This window comes from Pongo abelii, chromosome 3 (assembly GCF_028885655.2).
Source record: "Pongo abelii isolate AG06213 chromosome 3, NHGRI_mPonAbe1-v2.0_pri, whole genome shotgun sequence".
Taxonomy (NCBI): domain Eukaryota; kingdom Metazoa; phylum Chordata; class Mammalia; order Primates; family Hominidae; genus Pongo; species Pongo abelii.
In genome coordinates, this window is record NC_071988.2 from 205,931,573 (window position 1) to 205,950,486 (window position 18,914).

Sequence of the window (18,914 nt, forward strand, 5' to 3'; positions counted from 1 at the left end):
TCAGTCTTACAGATGTTTCAGGGGTATGACTCCCTAACCTAGGCTGATCCTGGCCTTCACCTCTTGTCTTCTGGGCCCTTGAAGCTGAAAACTAAAGCTGTCCTTAACCTCTAGGTTCCAACTTTCACTGAATTTTTTAGCCTCTAGGCATTCCTTATCTCCTGTGAGCTCATTTGAAAAACATTTTTTAATCCAACGTTTTGAATAGTTTCTAGTAGGAGGGTACATCTTGCACCATAAGGCCATACAGATTTATAAAATCAACAATTCTCTCTGAAGTGATCTGAAATAAAATGTGTAGAAAAATCACTGTGTATAATTCAGACTTTATTGCTTATTAATTATGTCACTCCACAAAATTTTAAGTAAACAGACATTGAGAAAATATACTGGGAGTGTTAAACAGATGACGGCAATATTGATGAGGCTGTCCAGGTGTTTTACATAAGGTAATAAGAGGCACCACCATCACCATCACCCCTAGAAATTTGTACATTTCATATAAAAAGAGTAAAAATAGTTCATTGGCATGTAACTAGCATCATTCTCTGTAATCTATGAGCCAAAATAAGCCTGAACAATTTCAGTCTCTTCAGAGCAAAACAAAGTATTTTATTCCACTAGCAGATGTTTCTTCAAAAACAAAAAACAAACCAATACAACCACAAATAGTACCCACACACAACCCTGAAACATAAGTTGCCATATTCCAGTGGTCCTGAATTTTAACGTTTTGCTCTACATTAATTCAAGAAATAAAAAGTGAAACAGCTCTGTAAATGAGATTAACTCCTTTGCTGTAATTATACTTAGTCTATAATTCAAACTATTTAGCTGAAGTCAGTTAACGAGTAAAAACCGCGGATACAGCTCAAACTGCTCTTAACTTCTTTAAATGTTTACTGTTCTATCAACACTCAGACCCAAGCTGCACAGGTGTAACGTGAGGCACTAACAATCTCCCTACCAGACATAACAGTTTTATGTGTTCTTAAAGCTGGGTGCATATACAAAATCACTTTACATCACACAAACATCAGAAACTTTTCTTGGCACAACTTGACCAATAGTCTCCTCTATTATTATTATTTTTAAATCAAGCATGTGTAACAGTTCAGCATTTAAAAGACTCCCATGTATATGATTAAAAAGATGCTCAGGTTGAGAAATACATTTGAATACTTGAAAAGACACTCCGAAAAGACACTCCAAAAAGAAACAAGACTTGAAATGTGGTTTTATGTTGAACCATTTAGGAGACCTCAGTTATCCAACAACTAAAAGCACACAACAGCAGATAAATAGGATTTTATTAAAATCAATGTCTCCAACAATACAAAAACTAAATATTAAGGCATCTTTTACTCCCATCCTGGTATATGCACGAGAAATGTTTTAAGGAAGGGCCAGCATTTCTTACTAAAATGCTTTCTAGTGTATTTGGCAGATTTGTTTTTATATTCTCCTATTCCACATATCACTCAAAGCACTCATGATCAAACATCTTGACCCAAATCAAGAGAAAAGTATAAATAGATATTAATTTATTAAAGGGAAGCAGTTCACCTTTCAAAAATTAAAAGGAACTACAAAAAGTATCATGTATAAAGTTCAAATATCAGCATTTAAATTTCTCTGAAGCAATTTACGGTTCAGTAATTAAGCAAAAGAAGAGATGAAGACTTTATTTAAAATAAGAAGCCTATTAATATGGATTGCACTATGGAGTAACTGTTCACTGAGTACTCGGCTCCACTGGGATGATAGTTTGAAAAGGGCTTCATACTCCTTTAAGAAAATAGCACATCCACCAGGATAAGATCATTTAAATTAACACTGATTCTTATTCCCCATGCCTGTCCATTTATAAAGCTCAAGAGGCTTCATAAAGTATACTGAACAGTAACATTTTCACCTTTTATTAAGGCAAGTTTGTGAAAATAATTTAATACAACCAGATCTCTTCATGAACTTTCAACTTACAACCTTTTTAATGTAAGAAACATACAAAAAATTGTGTTTTATAAAAAGCCGCCTCAATACCAGAAAATAGTAATGAAAGACTTTGAGCCCAGTTTTACTTTTTAAAGAATGCTCTTTCCTCGTCTCAAATTCCAAGTGCTACTCATCATCCTTAGAGCCAGTTTTGCTTAACTATAAAAAAAGGAGAGAAAATAGTCAACAAGTTTAAGTGGTATTTTCTGAGTTCATTATTTCCATGGAGTATCAAAATTAAACCATAGGCAACAAGGTTTAAGTAACTTAAATCACCTACAGTTTTTACCACATGTAGCTACTTTTCAACTTCAAGCTCAGCTACTTCAAACGGGTTTCAAAATGTAACCTCGACAAAAATCTAAACTCAACAGAACAAGGTGGTGTGTGGGTGGGTGAGCGGGACACTCTTGAAGCTTTCTAGGAAGTAAACTGGAACCAAGAATATACAAATAGAAGGTACCATCTATAAAATGAATGACACTCTTCAAAAGTTCTTGTTTTCCATCACACATTCTTTTTAAAATTTTTTAAAAATAATTTTAAATTGTGGTCAAATAAAAAAATATGTAACATAAGATTTACCATCTTAACCAGACAATAAATTCTTAGTTTTGAAAATATGATAAAAGTCTTATTTTTGCATTGCAATTTTTTTCTAAGAAAAATCTTTGGCAGGGGTTGGCAAATTTGGGGTAAGGGGAGGCAGATAAAATACAAAGATGATTCTGATCAGACTAGTCCTTCAACTACTGAGAAAGGCCACCGCACCTGACAACTCCAAGAACACTAGAGAGTGTGGGAAGCCGTGAAAAGCAGAAACTACTAAAGGTGCTGGTTCTCAAATATTTCGGCCTGAGGACCTCTTCCCATTCTTAAAATTTTTAAACTTTTTGTAGAGAGGGAGTCTCACCAGTTTCCCAGATGGTCTTGAATTCCCGGGCTCAAGCAATCCTCCTGCTTAGGCCTACCAAAGTGCTGTGCTGGAATTACAGGCGTAAGCCACCACGCCCCACCCCAAATCTCTTTATTATCTAGCTCAGTGGAAGACAGCTGGCTTCTCACAAATATGCTTCAACAGTTAATCAGGTATAATGGAAGACAGCTAACAACAGCACAGTAGAAGTACTAAGAACAACCTGGGTTAATATGCACATCCTCAACCTACTGATCGAGAAAATTCTGGTAAACACAAGAAAATACAAGCACACATTCTCTTAGTGCTTTAAGAGTATTAGTGATGGCATCATCAAATGTCATGCAGCCTCTGGAAAATGCCAGAGAAGTTTCATAAGAAAATGGGTTGGCTGGGTGCGGTGGTCATGCCTGTAATCCCAGCACTTTGGGAGGCTGAGGCGGGCGGATCACGAGGTCAGGAGATTGAGACCATCCTGGCTAACACGGTGAAACCCCGTCTCTACTAAAAAATACAAAAAATTACCCGGGCGTGGTGGTGAGCGCCTGTAATTCCAGCTACTTGGGAGGCTGAGGCAGGAGAATCACTTGAACCCGGAAGGTGGAGGTTGCAGTGAGCCGAGATCACACCACTGCACTCCAGCCTGGGCAACAAGTGCGAAACCCCGTCTCAAAAACAAACAAACAAACAAAAACCACAAAAAAAAACTTCTTTTATCTCCCAAGATTACTGGATAATTTGAATTTTACTCTTTGTTACAAATTGGAATTTTATTTCTATTATCAGGGACTCTTAAAAACTTCTGGAGCTAGGGAAGGAGGAGCACTATCAACACCTTTAGATCAGATTCTTTTTCTTCTCACTTTCGGCTTAGTTAGAGCTGCACTAAGAGAGGCAACATTTTGACTAAGAAAATTGCTCATTCTGGATCACAGCATATTTGGAGGAAAGAATGAATTTAGTTGGTTAGGCTGTATGTTGGTATACGTAGGACAACATGAAGTATCCATCAAGCACCAGCGGAGAAAGTCCTGGGAAATGAGAGAATGCCGGAGAGGCTTCACTCATACAGTATCTTACACAGGGGAGGAAGAAATACTGTGTCTCTTCCAATTGTAAGGTAGGGCCCAACTCCCAGGAAATATTTTTGTACTAGTTACTAGGAGCACTAAGATTATTTTAAAGTTTCAATAGAAAATGCATTCAATGGAACAAACAGCTGGCTTTAAAATAAAGTTTAAGAAAATGGCCAGGGCCGGGCACCGTGGCTCACACCTGTAATACCAACACTTTGGGAGGCAGAGGCGAGGGGGATCCCTTGAGGCCAGAAGTTTGAGACCACCCTGGTCTACATGGTGAAAGCCCATCTCTATTAAAAATACAAAAATTAGCCAGGTGTGGTGGTGCATGCCTGTAGTCCTAGCTACTTGGGAGGCCGTGGCACAAGAATTGCTTGAACCCAGGAGCAGAGGGTGCAGTGAGCTGAGATCACGCCACTGCACTCCAGCCTGGGTGACGGAGCGAGACTTGGCTTCAAAAAAAAAAAAGAAAAGAAAAGAAAAGAAAATAGCCCTGAGCAGTGTGAGCAGTGGCTCACGCCTGTAATCCCAGCACTTTGGGAGGCCAAGGTGGGAGGATCACTTGAGCCCAGGACTTCGAGACCAGCAGCCTGGGCAACAAAGTGAGACCCTGTCTCTAGTAAAAATAAAAAGATTAGTTGGGTGTGGTGGTGCATGCTTGTGGCCCCTGCTACATGGGACACTGAGGTTAGAGGATCGCTTAATCTGGGGAGGTCAAGGCTACAGTGAGCCATGTTCACGCCACTGCACTCCAGCTTGAGCAACAGAACCAGACCTTGTCTTCAAAAACAAAACAATAACAAAAAACCCAAAACAAAAACCAAAAAGGTTTAAGAATACACTACTTGTAAATTACCTGTATTTGTGGGTCCTCACTAAAATCCTAATCTTTAACTACCCTTGCATCACATTAAACACTTCTCACAGGAGCTGTGGCACTAAATGGAATGCAAAATTTATTTCATGAAGTCCTACAAAGAGAATTAATTTACTATGTTAAATATTAGTGTAACGTATTTGAAACTACAGCTAATACAAGAAAAATCTGAGACATGTAGGCAGAAAAATTCAAAATGAAAGCAAACAATTGTAAGCAAAAACAGAAAATTGTTCTTGGTATGATGACCAACTACATTTAAGATCTGTCCTTAAAAAAACCCACAACAACTGAGGCCAGGTGTGGTGGCTGACGCCTGTAATCCCAGCACTTTGTGAGGCTGAGGTAGGAGGATCACCTAAGCCCAGGAGGTCGAGAACAGCCTGGGCAACATATCTGTCTCTGCAAAAAAAAAAAAAAAAAAATTAGCCAGGCATGGTGGCACATGCCTTTGATCCCAGCTAGTCAGTAGGCTGAGGATCACTTAAGCCTGGGAGGTCCAAGGCTGCAGTGAGCTGTGATTATGCCACCAGCTAGCCTGGGTGACAGGGCAAGATCCTGTCTCAAAAACAAAAAACGAAAACTTAAAAGTAATTTCCACTAAGAAAGTAAAACATTCTTTTCCATATCTGGTTTTCTTCAGTTTCCATATATTGTTGATAACTTGGAGTCATATTTAAGAATCTGCATTATTTTTTCTTTTCTTTTTTTGTTTTTTTGAGATGGAGTCTCACTCTGTCACCCAGACTGGAGTGCAGTGGCACGATCTCAGCTTACTGCAACCTCCGCCTCCTGGGTTCAAGCGAATTCTCGTGCCTCAGCCTCCTGAGTAGTTGGGACTACAGGTGTGCGCCACCATGCCCAGCTAATTTTTGTATTTTTAGTATAGACCGGGTTTCACCATGTTGGCCAAGCTAGTCTCGAACTCCTGACCTCAGGTGATCCACCCACCTTGACCTCCCAAAGTGCTGGGATTACATGTGTGAGCCACTGTCTCCTAAGCATCTGCATTCTTAAGATGTGCTTACATAGTCATACTATATTGTAGTTGTAACTTCTGCAAATTTTCCATTACTTAAAAAAAAAAAGATCTAAAATTGAGAGTGTAGGGAAGAGAAGAATGTAAAAGGTATTTCAAAAATACTTACATGCTGAATGTAAAAAAGGAAACAGACATCCCAGTGAATTCCAAAGGTTGTGAAGGGGAAAACAAAAAATAAGAATTTCATTATTTGCTGGTAATAATTATAACAAGTTTAAAGACTAGAATATAAATGTTATATACCTTCACAACATCAACCCAGTTCCAGCCTCGAGGAAGTTCTCCTTTGTGATCTAGAAGATAAAAAATAGTAACTTTATTTCTAAGACCAACCAGCTAGTTTTATAATAATATAAGATTTTATATACTATTGTACACAACAAATAGGTTAAAAATTTAAATGACATATTACTAAGTTGGAAAAAGAGTTTATCATTATGAATCGATACTGTTCTCCTAGGAATACTTGCAAAATATTTTAGGTATACTCCTTTTTTACATGTATGATATTGCTATCCAAGACAAAACCTGATAACAAGGAAAAAATATGGAGATGGGTTGGTAATGCCAAGAAAAGCAATTAATCCATTTATTAGTTTCATGCATTTGCATGAAGCTACTGCTTTATATAAGAGGTCACTGCTTATTTAAGTAATAAGTTGTATTGTTCTGTTTAATAAATTAGCGTTTTAAACCCAGAAGCTAGGCTCAAGACAGGCGGACTCACAAATACACGTCTGGCCTGGCTTCAAGACTAAGAGAAGGGCTGGCTAACTTATGTATTAGTTGATATGCTCTGATAAAATATTCATTATTTAATCTAACATTCTTTAAAAAGGGCTTTAATCTGTTGGGATTGCTTGGAAACTAGCTTATAATTCATAGTTTGCAAAGTGCTTTTATTCTTTTAACAGAATATTCAAATTTAAAGAATAGTTTAACAAATATTATCTAAAAATTCTTCAATTTAAAATGGCTTGATTTCCTTTATGCTTGATGTATGCCATGCATGTCTCAACTTTATGAAACCTTAAAAATTTAAACTCAAAACAAGTACATTATATGAATTTTCCAGCTAGGGAAAAAGAAATTAACCCATGATACTTACAGGAGAGAAGCAATATTACTGGAGCTCAATTTTAGATGCTATCGGTTCTTTTCTCTTTCACGCCAAGAAGAATCGTATCCCCCTGGTTACTGGTTATAGGGGGCACAGCACCAATTTTGGTTAACTAAAACTTAGCCACAGTGCCATGGCTGTCCCATTAAAATTTTATTTAGAATGAAAGCTCCAAGTCACAAACTCCTATACTGTCATTATGGGAAGGTAATGGCTTTAGGTGGGCATCATCAAAGAGATGAAGGTAGGGAGATATTAATGAAATAGAGTGATCACAGGTCATTATGTATGAAAGCAATAGTACCTAACTGACATAGATGCTACAACATTCAAAGAGAGATAAACCAAATTCTAGACAACAAACTGTAATGGCTAACAACTTACTGCTTCAGTTGTTTTTATAGTTTAATGCTGCTCTGACATTAGGTAGAATGAATTCCTAGATTTTTTTATTTCACAAACCATTACCATTTCAAAAATGTATCTTGGAAACAAACACAGAGTTGCTATTTGCCACAGACAGACATTAAACAAAACATAAACCATAAAAAAACTGCCATTCCATTACTAAAGAAAGGACATTTAAAAGGCCCTCACCAGGCCGGACACGGTGGCTCAAGCCTGTAATCCCAGCACTTTGGGAGGCCGAGGTTGGCAGCTCACGAGGTCAGGAGATCGAGACCAGCCTGCCCAATATGGTGAAACCCCGTCTCTACAAAAAATACAAAAATTAGCCAGGCGTGGTGACACGCGCTGGTAGTCTCAGCTACTCGGGAGGCTGAGGCAGGAGAATTGCCTGAACCCAGAAGGCGGAGGTTGCAGTGAGCCGAGATCACGCCACTGCACTCCAGCCTGGGTAACAGAGTGAGACTCTGTCTCAAAAGAAAAAGAAAAAAAAAAAAGGCCCTCACCAAAATAAAAGGGTCAGTTCCTCTCAATAAAGAGAAACTTTTTAACCTCACGTAGTAGTGCACACATAGATACCTACACAAGTGTAAATGCGCAAGTGCACAAATGACAACGTCCTCATTTTCCCTAACTGTGAAAAAGCTTACAGATTGTTATCAATTTGCAAGTTTTCAGGTTAAATAAAGAAAAGCAATCAAATATTATTGTTGATATGAGCTGGAGTTTATAATCTTCTAAAGAACTCTTGTTTAGAACATATGAGAATTCTATTCTTAAATATTATTGTTGTATAATTAAGTTAACTACAGGCAAAAATGTTAAATTACTTATCACACTAAGACCTAATGGTATACCAGTATCCATTTCAAATGAAAACTGTATTTCAAAAAATTTTTTGTTTACCTACTAAAGAGGTAAACAAATCCCAAACATGTTAGAGCTCCAGGTAGAACATGTTTTTGTAGACTATTTAAATGTTCCTCAATCTCTAGACTCATTTATAGTTACTTTGCCACTCAGTTACCTTTTTTTTTTTCAAATGGTGACCTCTTGTGATGAAGTAGTAGTAAATATTTTCTTTCTTTCTTTTTTTTTTTTTTTTTTTTTTTGAGACAGAGTTTTGCTGTTGTTGCCAGGCTGAAGTGCAGTGGCACAGTCTCGGCTTGCTGCAACGACTGCCTCCTGGGTTCAAGCAATTCTCCTGCCTCAGCCTCCCGAAATATTTTCAATGTACATATGTGACCCAAAAGGTCAGTGACCCAAAAGTTCACTGGCCCAAATGTTCCAAGAAGAAAGAGTAGAGAATTAATCTAAATATATCCACCATATCACACTAAGAAGCAATCCATTTATCTGGGTTATAAAAGAAAAAAAACGGCTGGGCATGGTGGCTCACACCTGTAATCCCAGCACTTTGGGAGGCAGAGGCAGGCGGATCACCTGAGGTCAGGAGTTCGAGACCAGCCTGGCCAACATGGTGAAATCACGTCTCTACTAAAAATACAAAAATTAGCCAGGTATGGTGGCGTGCGCCTGTAATCCCAGCTACTCGGGAGGCTGAGGCAGGAGAATCGCATGAGCCTGGGAGGTAGAGGCTGCAGTGAGCTGAGACCATGCCACTGCACTCCAGCCTGGGCAACAAGAGTGAGACTCTGTCAAAAGAAAAGAAAAGAAAAGAAAAGAAACACACACAAACCTGTTTTGTCTGCCAGCTTACGCTTCTGGGCTTTTGAAAGTTGTTCTTTTTTGTCTTTTTTCTTACTTGATGCGGCTGTATTAGGAGTTTCAATTGAGATGATATTGTTTATTGATGTCTAAAAAAAAAGAAATAATTCTCAGCCTCATACCTTACAACTTGTGTTATACTAAATACAGCTATATCCTGAAGTGGGGTTGATAATTTTTACGCTTATGAAATAAAAGAATCCTATATTATTATGATTCATTTTTAAAATCAAGTGCCCTTAACACATTATTGGTTTCACTCTTTTAAAAGTTCAGATCAAAGGACGTAATATTAGTTCAATTGTTATAACCAAAATCCTGGGAAGGAAGATCTGATTATCAGCATTATGTTGAAGATCTGAGGTTCCAAGGTAGTTTTACAATTCAGTTAACTTGCTATTATTTGGAAATTTAATTAAAACCTTTTTTTTCTTTACAGAGCTTGTCTCAGTGTGAACACTTGACAATTTAAACATGTCTTTAGAAAAATCACGTGTACCTACCTAAAACATCCTGGTTCCCGGAAGAAAAATTTTAAGACATTTGGGTTAATGCAGTCAGGGTATATGATAGCTAAAATGTAAAATGCTTACTAGGTCTAAGCATTGCTGCAAATGTTTTCCATATACCACACATCTGATCCTCACCACAATCTTAGAAGGTAGATACTATATAACCCCCATTTTATAGATGAGGAACTGGGTACAGAAAGATTAAGAAACCTGCCCAAAGTCACAGAGTTGGTAAGTGGTGCAGTGATGTGAACCCAGGCAGTCTGGCCCGGAGTCCATGATCTTAGCTACCACCCTCCACTGCTCCTCCAGTTGCCTCTTGGGGTTCTGTGTCCTGTTGGGAATGTGAAAGCCAAAACCACTCACACAGAAGACAGGCCTTGCTGCCAAAAGCTTATCACTTGGTTTACAAGACAACACTAAATTATACTGCACCACTCAAAGTATTTTAGTGCGTGACGTGGTGCAAAGGGGTCTCATACACAGATGCTTAACGTCATGAAAGAAATATTTCCTAAAACTATTCCAGAAATAATAATAAAACAATTTTTTCTATTCAATAAAGTTTCCACATGCTGCAACATCTACAAATTGAACTGTGGCAAGACTATTTACAATGAAACAAGCCTCATGGAGAAGGCAATTTCATACTTATTTTAGCACTGCATAAGAGATCCCTTAGCTGTTTAAGCTTTATGAAGAGATTAAACAAATATTAAAAATACTAGGTTCTACGATATCTCAGTTTTGGTGGGCATGAGACGTATTCTAGTCTTTGATAAAGGATAAAAATCTAGAGAATATCATTTTCTAGGTTAAATAGAAGAAATCTGAAATCCATTGTTCTCATTTAACTCAGGTGTAACTCTCACTTTAACAAAAGTCTTCTTCCAACTTTGAATATATATTAACTAGTACAAATTTATTGCTAACAGCAAAACCAAAACAACAAAAGAATCTGGCAAAAAAATAATCACATACTCACTGCGGAATTAATGGGATTGTGATTCTCCATGAACTGCTCTTTATTGTCTTTGGCATATTCGAACAATGTATAGGTCATAGCGGTTCCAAGATTAGCTTCTACTGCTTCCTGTAGCTTGGCTAATATACTCTGCTTTACAGCTGGTGATCTACAATGCACAACAAAAATACCTTGCTGAGAGAAAAGTGTAACAGAGAGTGAAATGAAAAGCAGTAAAAACAAGACACTACTCACATGGTGTTGTTAAAAAAAGCGTTCATAGATAGAATTGGAGGTGTTTGGGGATATGTTTCTGTCCAGGAAATCTCTATTAAGAAGGCTTTGGGATCACCATTTTCACCTATCTGAAGAGAAGGGGAAATCTTAGGCTTGTGAAAAGTGATAAAAAGACAGAAAACGAAATTATAATCTTCAAAAGGGTGAATTCTTTCCAATACTCATGCTCAGATCAGAAATGTAATATTTTGAAAGGTCCAGGGACACAGGCTAGTACTGAGCAGGGGTGAAGGGAGTCTCAGGACAGTCTGACTTTAATTTAGTCCTAGTATGCCTTCAAAGGTTCAGTTTACGCCCATGACCTGTCCCTAACCAGCCTAGCAGCTTTCCTAGTACCACGCCTACATCTTAGGTATTTTTTAGTGTTTTCACCAGTTTTCTGAGGATGAAAATAAGACATCAACTTATCTGTGGGATACAGAAAGAGAATGGACAAAAATAATTCACAAACTTGACACACCTCATCTTTGTTTTAAGTTATCCAACTGCTAAATCCTAGGAGGCACAACCCTAAGAGTCAAGAAAATGAAATTTAAAACTGAGAGAAAGAAGGAAAAGGCAAAGGATAAGGGAAAGGAATGCCTTCAGCTGATAACAATTTCTGAATAAAGACGCCCTTGTTTCTTCCGCTCTGCTGTTAACTTTTTTAATCTTAAAGAAAAACTGAAATAGTATAACGAACACTCTGACATTCATCTTATTCACCAAATACTTTCTGCTGCATTTACTTTATCTTTCCCCCTTTCCACCATAGAATCAACCCCTACTCTCCCAATGTGATTTTTTTCCCCTTTGGTTTTTGCTTAAACATCTAACAGTAATGAAATTTCCTCAATATTTGAGTAAAGTATCTTAAGAAAAGGACAATCTTCTTCATAACCACAAGATCATTATTACACCCAAGAAATTCAACATTGTTACAAAAATGCTATCTAATACATAAACCATATTGAAAACTACCCAATCATATCTAAAGTGTCCTTTAATAGACATCACCTCAACCCACAAATCCATAATCCATTGAGGGATCATGGATTGCACTGAGTTGTTAATGCCTCTTTATCCTGCTTTAATTTAGAACAGTCCCCAGTGCTCTCACCTGGCTTTTTTTTTTTTTTTTTTTTGAGACAGGGTCTCACTCCATTGCCCAGGCTGGGGTCCAGCATATCACAGGGCAGTCACAGTGAGCTGAGATCGTGCCATTGCACTCCAGCCTGGGCAACAGAGCAAGAGTCTGTGGCAAAAGTAAAAAAATAAAAAATAAAAAAAGAAATCTGCTGGACACAGTGGCTCATGTCTGTAATCTCAGCACTTTGGGAGGCCAAGGCGGGTAGATCACGAGGTCAAGAGATCGAGACCACCCTGGCCAACATGGTGAAACCCCATCTCTACTAAAAATACAAAAATTAGCTGGGTATGGTGGCATGTGCCTGTAGTCCCAGCTACTCAGGAGGCTGAGGCAGGAGAATCGCTTGAATCTGGTAGGCAGAGGTTGCAGTGAGCTGAGATAGCGCCACTGCACTACAGCCTGGCGACAGAGCAAGACTCCATCTCAAAAAAAAAAAAAGAAAAAGAAATCCTCCCACCTCAGCCACTCAAGTAGCTGGAGCTACAGGCATGTGCCCCATGCCAGACTAATTTTTAAAAACTTTCTGTAGAGACAAGGTCTCCCTATTTTGCCCAGGCTGGTCTTGAACTCCTGAGCTCAAGTAATCTTCCTGCCTCAGCCTCCCAAAGTGCTGGGGTTATAGATAGGCATGAGCCACTGTGCCTGGCTTCCCCTGCCTTTTAAGCCAAAAAGAATACAGGCTAGTTTTCTTGTATAATGTCCCCAGATCTGAACTGATTCAAATTAAACATTTTTGGTAAGAAAACTACAGAGGTGATGTGGCATCTTCCCATAGCATCATATAAAGAGGCACACAAGATCTTCCAGAATCATCATTGGTGACACTAAGATTGATCACATGGTTAAGGGGATCTTCTCCAGATCTCTTCAACGTAAACCTTTTCATTTTGTAATTAAGGAATAATCTCGCTGGGTGAGGTGGCTCATGTCTGTAATACCAGCTCTTTGGGAAGCTGAGGTGGGAGGATTACTTGAGGCCAGGAGTTAGAGACCAGCCTGGGCAACATAGCAAGACCCTGTCTCTATTAAAAAAAAAATCATCGTCGTCTGTGGGGCAACACTACAAAACTGTATGAATACCTTGTTTCTCAACAACCTTTCACCCAAAGGTTTTAGCCTTCATTAACAGTCCTTAACTGTAACTGAATCAATTATCATACTGGTGGTTGCAAAATGGTGATCTTCTAGTAAAACTGTGGAATGATACATGAATCAACATCTCATCCTTGCACAGGGCTATGCTAATCTCCTCTGTATTGTTATTAAAATAAATGTAGGGATCTACTGATAGACCTGGATAAGGATTATCTGCATAATAGATGTCATTGGTTTATGTTTATGTTTTAAATATAGATGACAAAAAGTGATAAAAGTTACCTGCTTGATGCAATCACTACGTCCTTACTCATGGTGCATTTAGGAATAAATTAATGCCTCACACTGTGCTGGGTACCGAAGATACAAAGATAGAGACAAGGCTATTCCTATCTTCAAGACAGATATTTATATAACTTACAAAACTGCAATATGAATAATAGTTCAAAAGTAACAAAACAAAGTATGAAGAAATGGGGAATGGCTAATTCTGATTCAAAGTCAGAGCAGAGACAAGAGACATGGCCCAAATATTAATGTCTCACAGAGGAGGCCTGAGTTAGGCCTTAAAGGAGAGGCAGGAGGATAATGGACCTGAGGTGAGGGAAAGATCAAACAATGTGCGCAAAAGCATAGTACTAGAAAAAAATACACAGGGGAAAATGTCACAACCCATTATGTCTAAGGCATGTGAGTGGAGGGGAAAGTTTGGAGAGACAGAAACAAACAGAAGGATTTGGAGTGTCAAGGGAAAAAATTTCGTCCTCATTTTATAGGTAAGAGGAACCCAGGGAAAAACATTTTTAAAGAACAGAATGGGATGACGACTTAAATGTTTCAGAGCGCCAACTAGTACTGTTGGAGGACTCATGGTGGAGTATAAGGGGGAAGCTAAAGAAAGTACTAAACCAGGGAAGTCAACCAAGAGGCTACCAGACTATTCTGTGCAAGAACTGAGGGGTGTGACTTAGGACACAGGAAGAGCTTTACCCCTGGCCCTTTGACTATCAACACACTGTCTCCTAATCTCATGTATCATTCCTCTTAAATCCATCCTATGGGTCACATCAGTGTCCATCTTATAGTATATATAAATGTCCTAGAGCATTCTGCACAATGTGCTCTAAATCACTGCCATTGTGAATGAGACATTTAGGAAAGCATAGGGAAATTCTCAACTTCCCATTTGCTAAGGAGAGAGTAGCAACTGGATTCAAACCGAAGGGCCTAGGACTTAGCTCCACTGTTAACTTTGGACATTTGAGGTCCCTGGTTATTACATACTTGGAGATGGTGTAAGGACTGTTAAACTTGAAAGGGAATTGAGAACAGAAACTTATTTTCTGTGATGGTCCTCCATCGATAATGCATAAGGATAATTTCTAATAGTTTAAACTGTGACAATGTTAATAATAACTAAATCTTTTACAAAAAAACTTCCCCATTCTGCTACTTATAATCATTTGTGTGTTTTTTTTTTTTTTTTTTTTTGAGTCCCGCTCTGTCGCCTAGACTGGAGTGCAGTGGCACAATCTCTGCTCACTGGAACCTCTGCCTCCCGGGTTCAAGTGATTCTCCTGCCTCAGCCTCCCAAGTAGCTGGGATTACAGGCATGCACCATCATGCCTGGCTAATTTTTGTATTTTTAGTAGAGACAGGGTTTCACCTTGTTGGCCAGGCTAGTCTAGAACTCCAGACCTCAGGTGATCCGCCTGCCTCAGCCTCTCAAAGTTCTGGGATTAAAGGTGTGGGCCACTGTGCCCTGCCTACTTATAATCATTTGAATAAAAGGTTTATATGACTTATTTACAAAATAAAATACTGTTACTATTTTTTTTTTTTGAGACAGAGCAGTGGCTTGATCTCGGCTCACTGCAAGCTCCGCCTCCTGGGTTCATGCTTCTCCTGCCTCAGCCTCCCGAGTAGCTGGGACTACAGGCACCCACCACCATGCCTGGCTAATTTTTTGTATTTTTAGTAGAGACAGTGGGGTTTCACCGTGTTGGCCAGGATCGTCTTGATCTCCTGACCTCATTATCCACCCACCTCGGCCTCCCAAAGTGCTGGGATTACAGGTGTGAGCCAGCCCTACCATTACTATTTTATGTTAAAGATAAGATCACATAATTTTTAAGGTTTTTTCCATTTCTAATATCTTATGATTCTGGTACAATAAAAACAAGTTTATCCTGGTTTTTAAAAGTTTCTGAATTAAGTTTTCAAACGTTAAAAATGACTGATGTTAGGATGATGTTTCCATTTAAATGCTACAGAAAATACAGACATAATAAACAAGTTTAAAAAACAAAATAAGCATTTTTAGCCACTTTCAGTCTTTTCTAGCAAAGTTCTAAGTGCTCTTATTCATGCCATGTCTTACCCTATATTGAAAAGAAACTGGACTTAATTCCCGGAAACTTTCATCTCCTTCATAAATAGAGCGTAATGCTTCTAGTTCCATCTGAAATAAAGAACTGAATGAGTTTTGTTTAGTGGTATAAATGAATTAGAAATAGAGGGTCTTTACTTTCTCATTCAAGCCCACTCAACTATGTAAAAGCTTAACTTACATAACCTTAGATACTCACCACATAGGTGCATGCAGCAACACATGACAATATTACTACCAATGATACTTACTTTCAAACTCTGTGTCAGGGACTGCTAAGCATTGTACAATGTATTATCGCACTGACTTCTCAAATCAACCCTGTCAAGAGGCTCCTATTATTTTCTCCTTCCTACAGAAGCAAGGAAGTCTCCGTTTAAAGCCACTCCAGAGCAAGTGCTCTTAGCACTCTGCTAAAGAGGAACCTGGGTGCAAAGAGCATTAAACCTGAAGATAATAACTATGAAAAACAATACTTTCCCATTATTTACATACTTCTTTTATACATATTTCTTTTATATGTAATCCTTCCCACAGTGATACAAAGCTCTAAAAAACACCTAAGGGCAAGAAAAAGAACTTAAGAAAAAGGCTGACAAGTATCTACCCAAGATGAGACAGGACTGTCAGAGAAAATGTAACTAGTAATCCTTGCTTGGACATAGATCTTAGAACATTTTGGTATTACAACTGAGAAGTTCATCACTGTGATCACCGATGAATACCTGAGAAAAGAAGTAAAGAAAGAAAGCACTTGCGTACACGTTTGAGTTTTTCAAAAAGATGCATGTCATGAATTCTACAAACTAAAGATGGTGAAAGTGGGCTTGATCTACGGTCAAAATTTTAGAATAGAAATTATTGGCTGGGCGTGGTGGCTCATACCTGTAATCCCAGCACTTTGGGAGGCCGAGGCGGGCGGATCACCTGAGGTCAGGAGTTCGAGGTCAGCCTGGCCAACACGGTGAAACCCCATCTCTACTAAAGATACAAAAATTAGCCGGGTGTGGTGATGGGCGCCTGTAGTCCCAGCTACTCAGGAGGCTGAGGCAAGAGAATCGCTTGAACCCGGGAGGCGGAGGTTGCCGTGAGCTGAGATCGGGCCACTGCAATCCAGCCTGGGCTACAGAGCGAGGCTCCGTCTCAAAAACAGCAACAACAACAGCAAAAAGAAATTGTTGAAGAAATAATGTGTGAGGAATTGGGAGATTAAGGAGTAGTCCCCAAGACCTAGTAAGCATATGAAAAACAAGATATACCCTTCTTAGAAAGGGAAACTTGATTGGCACAATGAAGAAAGGCATAAAACACCGACTATATAGATTTCAGCCAGGCTCCACAGGTTTCTCTTGCTACCTTTACAGAAAAAACAAAACAAAACAAAATACAGAAATTCAAGCTGGATTCAAGAATAACTAAGATTAGATTGGAACAAAAACCTTACTCAAGATATAGTACTACTCCTTCTGTCCCTAATCCTTTCCCATATTTTAATTAATGACTTGGACAGGTACAAAAATAGGAGGCAACTTTATTAAATTTGTGGATGACAATTTGTTGGGACAGTGAATAATGCTGATGGCTGAATAAGAATCCAAAAAGTCTTTGAAAAGCAAGCTAATGATGAAATTTAGCAGGGTAAGTAGAACTTGTATTAATACTCACATACCTAAATGTAGAAGTTGAAGATGAAAGACAAATTGCTTTGTATAAAGCACTTAAAAGGTTTCAGTTGACAGTAAATTTAACTAGACAAAACAGCATGATGCCACAATTTTGAAACAGGACATTTAAAAAATTAAAATCTGTCCACAAACACGTGGTTCCAGGATAGTGAAGAGATTAACAAAGAATGGATATATGAAGACAAGCTAAAAGGAACCACTTCCTCAGAGAAGGTCTGAGAAACTGGGCAGGAAACTATCTTCAAAGATCAGAACATCGGTCATCTGAAAGAAGAATGAAATTTTCTTGTTAAACTGGAGATTCCTGGGCCCACCACAGAAATTCTTATTCAGTAGGTCTTGGGTGGAGTGCACGCATCTGTTTTCTAGTAACCATCTAAATGGTTCTAAGGTAGGGGACTATGGTCCAACTCTGAGAAACATTACACTGTATGTTCTTTGCTTTGCAGGGAGACGAAGCTATTAACGCATTCACTTAGAAATTCACCTGGCAAGAATATTTTAGAAGAGATTCAGATATCAACTAGCTAGCTTGTTGGACTTTGGGTCCTTTAAATGTTAACTTCCAATCCAGAGATTCTATTACATTTATCATGTAAAAGTAGTGAGTTTCAAGCATTATACTTTAAATTAACAGTGAACTTATCTACCACCCAATAAGACCTTGGTTTCTAGTCCCGATTCTACCACGTACTTACTGTGCAGCCCTGCGGCTATCATCGACCCACCTATCAAAGTTAGAAAGTTCCCCTACAGATGGCCTGTAGCACCCACCCCTCAACTCTAATATTATATGATTCAATGTCAAAATGGCATCTCACAAGGAAATATCTGAGCATAAACCATAAATTCAGGTGGTACATGAATGCTCAAAACTGACAGATGGGTAAAAGATTTCCCCAAACAATATGGACAGAAACTCAGACGCACCACTAGTGTCATTTTCTTCCATGAGAAATGTAACTAACTCAATTAGCCCTCTACTAGCCAAGAGATTTAAAGATGACCAGACTAAAATTTAAAGGTGATCAGCCTAACTCAGTAAACAGGCACTGAACACATGGGATTCAAGGAGAGCCAAGAGCACTGGATCGTGCACCAAGGACGCTCATCCCTGTTATTAAGTAAGCAGGGGAGACTCCCGGGTTTGCAAAAATGAAAAATCAGGGGGGAAGAGAGGCAGAGGCGGACTCTTGCCCATTCACGTGCGCTTGGGTGGAACGCCGGTGAACTCGGGGCACCCCGGCCGGCTCCGAGGGCACAGGGCACGTGCCGGGCAGCCCGTCCGGGCACCAGGTGTCACCGGGGCCCGGGGCTGCGCGCCGCGCCCGCGCTGGGAGAGGGCCCTGAGCCGGGGGGCTCACCTCCTGGTCCTCGTTGGCACTCATCGCGCCGGTCGCGGGGCGCCTCCTGAGCGGACGGCGTTCGCAACAACGAAGAGAAAGCGAGGGCAGCGGCCCAGAGGCCGGGCGTCCCCCTTTCGCGCCTCGGCTGTGGGGGCGGCACAGTCTTGGCACTGGCAGACGCCAATTGCGCGCGCCCCGAGCCTCGGCAGCGCCCAGCCGCAGGCGGTGGGCTGTGGGCTACGAGCCGGAGCCGCGGCTGGTGGGGCCTGGGAAGTGCAGCGTCTTCCTGACGCTTGGAGGAGCGGCGTAAAGTTCCGGGACAGCGATTGGTGTAG

The 18,914-nt window shown here is 39.5% G+C and overlaps 1 protein-coding gene and 1 non-coding gene across 2 annotated transcripts; both read right to left on the reverse strand.

The window, feature by feature from the left end:
* Positions 1–309: 309 nt before the first annotated feature.
* Positions 310–18,887, reverse strand: RWDD4 (RWD domain containing 4). The gene is made up of 7 exons (XM_063723748.1): positions 18,598–18,887; positions 15,540–15,620; positions 10,894–11,003; positions 10,660–10,807; positions 9,134–9,251; positions 6,016–6,202; positions 310–2,154 (listed from the first exon to the last, which is right to left on the reverse strand). The coding sequence occupies exons 1-6, from the start codon at positions 18,619–18,621 to the stop codon at positions 6,096–6,098; spliced, it is 588 nt and encodes a 195-aa protein (XP_063579818.1). The 5' UTR covers positions 18,622–18,887; the 3' UTR covers positions 310–2,154; positions 6,016–6,095.
* Positions 13,254–13,358, reverse strand: LOC112133232 (U6 spliceosomal RNA). Its single transcript, XR_002914912.1, has one exon. It is a non-coding gene; the product is annotated as a U6 spliceosomal RNA (small nuclear RNA).
* Positions 18,888–18,914: the final 27 nt, after the last annotated feature.

Coding starts and splice junctions, on each gene's coding strand:
- RWDD4 (XM_063723748.1), bottom strand. CDS start 18,621: ATGAGTGCCAACGAGGACCAGGAG. Junction 11,004..15,539: donor CAGTTTCTTTTCAATATAGG/GTAAGACATGGC, acceptor CCTTCTCTTCAG/ATAGGTGAAAATGGTGATCC. Junction 6,203..9,133: donor TAAGCTGGCAGACAAAACAG/GTTTGTGTGTGT, acceptor TTTATCTTCTAG/ATCACAAAGGAGAACTTCCT.